Genomic DNA, 7,070 nt, shown 5'->3' with positions numbered 1-7,070 from the left:
ATGGGCGCCTGCAGCGCCGTATAGTAGCTCCCCATATGTCATCATTCATCATACATGTCGTGAACGTATGGAGAGCCGCTAGTTAACGAGCGCTCCTTCAGGAGCCTCGTAACAATCAGTGTTATTTGACGCGCTTTCAGCCATACGCCACATGCGCGCTCTAGGCTCTTTTTGGATTTTGGTTTTTATTCTTTCTCACGCGTTTTTGGCCTTTTAAACAGTTTTTTCGGGTTTTTTTCGACGTTTCGGTTTTTCACCGGTCTTCCTTAACTATTGGACCAAAAAATCGACTTTCTTTTCACAAGAAAACGTGTTTTCATTTTTTCGTGAGAGGAACGGTTTTGCTTTCGCGAGATTCACGTCCGTGCCTCTCGAAAACGAAAAAACGCGTTTTTTTGTTTCTTTCTGTCCACGAGAGGCACGATTTTACTTCTGAGAGAGACACGGTTGTACTTTCACGAGAGACACGGCCGTACCTCTCAAAAACGAATAAAAACGTGTTTTTTGTTTTTTTTTTCTTCGAGAGAGGCACGGTTATGCTTCTGCGAGAGGCACGGTTATGCTTTCACGAGAGGCACGGCCGTGCTTCTCGGAAACAAAAAAACGCGTTTTCTGCTTTTTCTACTTTCGCGAAGGCACGGCCGTGCTTCTTGGAAACGGAAAAAACGCGTTTTTTTATTTTTTTTCCTCCCGAGAGAGGCATGGTTGTGCTTTCACGAGAGGCACGGCCGTGCCTCTCAAAAATGTAAAAAAAACATGTTTTCAGATTTTTTTCACAATAGGCACGGTTGTTCTTCCGCGAGAGGTATGGTTGTGCTTTCCCGAGACGCACAGCCGTGCCTCCTCGGAAACAGAAAAAATATGCGTTTTCTTTTTCCGTGAGAGGCATGATTTTGCTTCCGCGAGAGGCACGTCGTGCCTCTTTCGGAAGGGGAAAAAATACGTGCTCCCGGTTCGTTTTTTTTTTAAATTTTATCGAAATCTATCAATATGGAATTTAGTTTTAAAGGTCTCGAAGCGAGAAATCCAACGATGAAAACAGTTTAAGATTTAAACGCACGATTTAAGAGATGAAACGTTTTGAATAAACGAATCTACGAAAAAAAAGAAAACTCTCAGGTTGCGACAAGTGACGCACATGCTGCGTCCCACTTGTCGCAACCTGAAAATGTGGAAGTGATATTTGCAATAAGTACTCGAAACTTATGGACTAACTAATTTTAAGAGCGGGCCAGCTCCGCCCAGCCCCAGCGGACCACCATGACGACAGGACCAACCTACAAAACCGCTAAAGCCCAGGGAGCGATCTACAAAAAGCCAAACACCAGCAGCAGACCAGCACACCACACCATGCCAAGTCGTCTCCGCTATAACTAAAGCGCATCCCGCCTTCGGCCTTCCTCCCCTCCCCTCCGAGCGAGCTCCCGAGCAGCAGCGGCGGCCGGCCTCCCTCCCCCCTCCCTCGCGCGCGCCCCAGCCGCTCGCGCCGGTCCGCCCCCCGCCGCCCCTCCCCCTCCAGCGGCGTCGGCGGAAGGCATTTCGCCGAGCAGGTTCGTTCGTCCCCCCTGTCCCGCCGTCTCTTTCTTGGACTTCCACTAGGCGCTAGATCCGGGCGGAAACGGCGGTTAGATCCGCCGCATTACTCGGCCGGTCGCCCTTCGCCGGAAAGCCAGCGTCTTTAGCGGCCTCTCCGAGCCTAGTAGGGCGCGCGTCCAGTGCGGAGCTGCTGACGCATCTGGGAATTTTCTTTTCGGCCGACAGCGCCTGGCCGCGGGCAAGAATCTGTCTGTTCATGCTTGCTTTGGCTGTAGACGACGGCGACGGTGGTTTAGCATTGGGAGCTCTCGAGCATAGCATATTTCTCTTTGCGTGTGTGTGGCTGTGGCCGGATAGCGACCTCTGATTCTTTGCTTCGCCCCTAAGCTTATAACAGTCAAAGGGCCCGTCGGCATTCAGATTCTCGTGAAATTCGCAATGGGCGGCCGACGACCCATCATTGCTACGAGGAGTGTCCACTCTTGGGAAATTTACGTTGGGTGAGCGAGGACCAGCCAGGCAGAGAGTTGCCCAAATCATGCTTGCCGTAGTCCGGGATGATGCGTGCGTGAGCATGACCACATTTTTTGTACAAGCCACGGAATCGATGCGGCGACAATTAATCTCGGTCGCGTAGTGAGATGCCTGCTTGATTATGCTCTTTATTTAGCTGGCCAACTGTTGGAACGAGCGATGTTACGTCCCAGTTTAGGCTAAACTGGCCACCCATCACAAGTTTTCTAATTATGGGGGTTGTGATTAAGCAATCCCCCAGCCGGCACACAGCTTTTCCCCTTGGATTCCAGTGGGGGCGTGAGATGCCATACAGCCGGGTTCTGAGCTGTGCCTCTCTTGTATTCTTGCACAGCTTTATTAGAATATGCCCTGGAGTCAAATTGCCATGAATTTTTGTAACATGGCAAAAAGGCTTGGCCCCCATGTGCACCTGTCTCTGAACTGGAATTTCAGTTTTCTTTTTTCCTTTTTTTGTAATGAATGGACTCAAAAAACCAGATCATGTGATCTGGACGATCTGAGGATATTCTCAGTCTGTGGTGCTGTGCCACGCCCTGAGACCAAGGCCTGATTCGGCCCTTGGGCCCAAGGTCCTCATAGAATAGTGATGCCAGGGCGGCATGGCCACATGCTCCTCTGTTTGTTTAAATGTTCAATCGGTTGGCTGAGAACAGCTGCTCAAATTGTTAAATATCAAGGGCACTGAGAGCTGGCTGGTGGGTCCATATCATGAAAGAAATGTGGGAGCATGGTGGTATGCTGTCACTCGAGTGTCAATTAAAAATTACCCAACTTAGACAGTAAAAATTCAGAAGATAGTACAGACTGCGAACGTTGCACAGTAGCAGTCACACACCGGTAGTGATCCCATTAGTTCATCTTGCCCTGCATGGATTTGTAATATCATTTATTTGTTCGACATTTCATGACCTTTTGTATGAAATACCTCTATTCTTACTTTTTCTTATGTACAGTAACAGTCATCACAGTCCAAGACAATGGTTGCACAAGCCTTTACCGTCGATTTGGACAAGCCTCTTGTATTTCAGGTAAATGTGCCCATATTTAATTTTGCACTGTTTTTTCAACTCTGAGTGCCTATTTGGCATATTGGCTTTATGTTTTAATAAAAGAATTGTGGTATAAGTGGATTTTCCAATGGAATAAGTCAGTGTAGAGTACAGATGACCAAGAGTTTGTAGCTACAGGTGCTGTTAGTTCTTAAAGCACATTATTTGCTCATCCCCAAGATGTAGAGTACATATTTTTATGTATTAGTAAATGTAATTTATGATAGTTAAATTGGGATGCTGTAGAATTCCTTTGCTCATCCCCAAGATGTAGAGTAAATATTTTTATGTAGTACTAAATGTAATTTATGATAGTTAAATTGGGATGCTGTAGAATTCCTTTGCTCATCCCCAAATGTATCAGTAATCTTTATCATGACTGTTGCCTAATTCTTCTGTTCAAGCTTTGGTGTTTGGGTGCAGTTGAAATCCAGGCCTGCTCTTTGATTCTGTATTCAAATATTTGGGTGTCATTTTTCAGGTTGGTCATCTGGAGGAACAGTATCAAGACTGGGTTCACCAGCCAATTGTTAGCAAGGAGGGGCCACGGTTTTTTGCCAATGATGTATTGGAGGTGAACATTCTGTTTTTTCTGTTGCACTTCATCTATCTGAAATTTCGGACATTATGTTCTGATGAATGGCTCATTTCAGTTCTTAACACGTACGAAATGGTGGGCAGTTCCTCTCATTTGGTTGCCTGTTGTTTGCTGGTGCCTGAATACATCGATCCAAATGGGCCACACAGTTCCAGAAGTAGCGCTGATGGTTGTGGCAGGAATATTTATCTGGACACTGGTTGAATACGTGCTACATCGGTACCTGTTCCACATAGATACTAAAAGTTACTGGTAAGTTGTGCTCCCATTTACTGCTTAAGTCTAACAGATGAGACGACCATCTCCTGATCATAGCTGTTTTGGCATGGCAGGACAAACACGGCTCATTATCTTCTGCATGGATGCCATCACAAGCATCCAATGGATGGGCTTCGACTTGTATTTCCACCAACTGCCGCAGCCATCTTGTGCTATCCGGTAAATATAATCTTCCTTATTGTTAAAATATCAGGACTACACTGTTAGTGGCACCCAACAACTGAAGCATGGCAACACTTTTCCACGCTTGTTCTATACCGCTTTAGCCTTTTAGTTCCTGCCTGTACATGAAAGAGTGTTAGCCATTTGAACCGAGTTGGATGCCCTCTGTAGGATTGTGAAAGAACATGTATTTAACTTGCCATTTTGTTCTACCATGCTGTATTTATTTTTAATGTTGTTCTTGTGCTCTGTCCATCCAGTTCTGGAATTTTGTCAAGCTCTTCACAACTACAACTACCACTCCTGGCGTGTTTGGAGGTGGCCTGTTGGGTTACGTGATCTATGATTGCACACACTACTACCTGCATCACGCCCACCCTTCATTCGATCCAGCAAAATATCTCAAGGTGCTTATTATCTCATCCTGAAGCTTATCAAAGCACTCCCATCTCTTTGTACACTGACTAACATATTGTTTGTGCTGCACATCAGAAATACCATCTGAACCATCACTTCAGAATCCAAAACAAGGGCTTTGGAATAACATCGACCCTGTGGGACCATGTGTTTGGAACGCTGCCTTCAACGAAAACCGCCGGCAAGAGCTCTTGAGTTGTTGTACCGCCTTGCAGTGCCAGATATCAAGGTCAGGCTCGCACCCCATTCCCATGTTTCTACTCCCCTCATGCTACATTCCCATTCCATCACCGACCTCAGCCCGTGTGTCGACACAAGGTAGAGGAAGACTAATAAATACCACGTTGCTCATGCAGACTGTCCAATGGTTGATGACGGATTGAACGGACGGATGAACAAACAATTAATCGGAGACGTCACTGAAGTGCTTACATCCTTGATGATGTGTCGCGAATAGAGTGGTTCCAGACTTGAGCATATGTTGTCATGTGTACAGAGGTTTTTCTATCTAAATAGTATAGCACCAGCGTCGTTCATTTGTGGCTGTTGGTGGCCAGTATAATTTTTGGGACAAATTAAGTAATTGCATTGCTTGATATATTTGTAAGTTTCACCAGCTTTGCTAGTATTCAGCGAACCATTCGGTTTTCTTTCCATTGCCGGCCTTTCTTGCTTTCGACAAGCACCACCTGCAACTGGGGTGCATATGAAGAGCGAGACACGGTAGGGTTAGTTTGTTCTGTTACATTTCCCTCGGTTAAATTTTGTCTGAATTCAAACGGTTCAAGTGACTTGGTTAAACTTCGCACCTTCTTTTCAAGCACTGGAGGGTGTAACCGAGATCTTTTAGTCTATGTGAGCCGTTGGGTCTCTACTGAACCGGACCATTTAAAATGAAAAATTTAACTGAAACTCATCGATGAGAATGAACAAGAGCTCCAACACAGCAAACCAAACTCGGCAGGAATGATGGAGGAGTGGCATTGGTGGCTGGACAAGGTCATCTTCAGGCAGGACGTACACTTCAAGCTGAAGCTTGAGCTCTTCTCCAGGTGGTGCAAATCACCTCAACAATGGGCTGTAAGTAAGGCGGTGCAAATCACCCCAACAAATGGAGTGTAAACAGGTGATTTTCGGAGATAGATTCAATGACGGTTCTGAAGAAATGTATTACATCAAGTGATTATGATCTAGCGCCGCTAGCTGTTTTATTTAAGAAATAAAGGCCGTCAGGGGTAGCTTTTGAAAACTTCAGAATATCCGTTGTATCAACATCATGTAGCACATGAACTAGCTGCGCGTGACACCATAACCCGCTAGCCCGGCCCAATTTACCCATTTTTCTATTCAAATGAAAAAAATGGTCGAGAGATGTGATTTGAACCAAAGACTTCATCATTCAGTGCAAGCTGCACTAATCAACCAACCAGCTCAATTGGTGTGATTACTTGCATCTGTTTTTTCTTTTCTTCTTTCTTCTTTCTTCTTTTCTTTTCTCTCTGCTCCTTTTTTCTTTTTTTCCCTTCAAAATGCGTGAACCTTTTCTTTTCAAATTTATGGATTTTTTCTTCAAAATATATGAACTTTTTCCAATTTTGTGTTTTTTTTCAAAATTGATGAACTTTTTCCAATTCTGTGAATTTTTTACAAATTTAATGAATCTTTCTTAAAAAAGTGATGAACTTTTTTTCAAAATTGACATTTTCTATAAAAACACAATGACCTTTTTTAAAAATTTGCGAACTTTTTAAAAAATTTGATGTTTTTTTAAATCGTTAAACTTTTTTTTATTCTGTGAACTTTTTTGAATTCATTAATTTTTCGAAATTTTTTATATTTTTTGTAAAAGTTTTATTCAAAAAGTAAATGGTCCGCGATGAACCAGTCAACCGCAACTAGCAAACCAGGTCCCGATCAAGCGTTCGGCTCATTCTGTGGGCCGCCGGCCCATGAGAGGGTTCACGTGAGCACCATAGTCCTTAACTTTGTCTGAAAAAAAAGAGGTCCCAGTATTTATGCTAACTAGGTGGATGGATACCCAGCGGGACATGTAGTAGGATTCTACTAAGTGCTAAATGGCTCGGTCTCAACTGTTAAACACACGTGATAGGAGGTCACGCACCCACGCACGGTCGATCAAGTCTTGCACCGAAGGTAGCTAGCTAGGTTGTTAGGATTCCTATCTATCTCTATAACTTGAATATCTTTCCCTAGCTTATCCCTTGTTTTGCAAGATGTAATTTGAACCGTACGCGATCAGGGAGTCGCGCCCCTGTGCTATAAACTCGTAGCCGTCGCCCAGGAAGGGGTACGACGTTCGAACCCTAATTCTCACATGGTATATGGAGCCTAACTCTTCCATTTTATCTAGCCACCACCAGCCTTTCGCCGTGGCTTCATCCTTCACCTCCAACACCGCCCTCTCTGGCCAAATTACCGAGAAACTCACCCGCACCAACTTCATCCTCTGGCGGGCACATATCATGCCACAG

The 7,070-nt window shown here is 44.7% G+C and overlaps 1 protein-coding gene across 2 annotated transcripts; it reads left to right on the top strand.

The window, feature by feature from the left end:
* The first annotated feature begins 1,392 nt into the window (after positions 1–1,392).
* LOC125507047 (dihydroceramide fatty acyl 2-hydroxylase FAH1-like) lies at positions 1,393–5,234 on the top strand. 2 transcript variants are annotated; one of them, XM_048671744.1, is made up of 8 exons: positions 1,393–1,550; positions 3,027–3,101; positions 3,604–3,696; positions 3,776–3,972; positions 4,053–4,158; positions 4,422–4,568; positions 4,654–4,807; positions 4,935–5,234. In XM_048671744.1, exons 2-7 carry the CDS (start codon positions 3,051–3,053, stop codon positions 4,771–4,773), a joined length of 714 nt encoding a protein of 237 aa, XP_048527701.1. In that variant the 5' UTR covers positions 1,393–1,550; positions 3,027–3,050; the 3' UTR covers positions 4,774–4,807; positions 4,935–5,234. The 2 variants fall into 2 exon arrangements, with proteins under 2 accessions (XP_048527701.1, XP_048527702.1); XM_048671745.1 differs by having other exon boundaries at positions 1,398–1,550; positions 3,033–3,101.
* Positions 5,235–7,070: the final 1,836 nt, after the last annotated feature.

The sequence above is a fragment of the Triticum urartu genome, chromosome 5 (assembly GCF_003073215.2).
Source record: "Triticum urartu cultivar G1812 chromosome 5, Tu2.1, whole genome shotgun sequence".
Classification (NCBI taxonomy): Eukaryota; Viridiplantae; Streptophyta; class Magnoliopsida; order Poales; family Poaceae; genus Triticum; species Triticum urartu.
This window is presented reverse-complemented; position numbering and strand designations above follow the sequence as displayed.

Excerpts from the sequence above, each read along its gene's own strand:
- LOC125507047 (XM_048671744.1), top strand. The coding sequence starts at position 3,051 with ATGGTTGCACAAGCCTTTACCGTCGATTTGGACAAGCCTCTTGTATTT. Across the intron at positions 3,973-4,052 it reads ATAGATACTAAAAGTTACTG|GACAAACACGGCTCATTATC; the intron begins GTAAGTTGTGCT and ends TTGGCATGGCAG. Across the intron at positions 4,569-4,653 it reads ATCCAGCAAAATATCTCAAG|AAATACCATCTGAACCATCA; the intron begins GTGCTTATTATC and ends GCTGCACATCAG.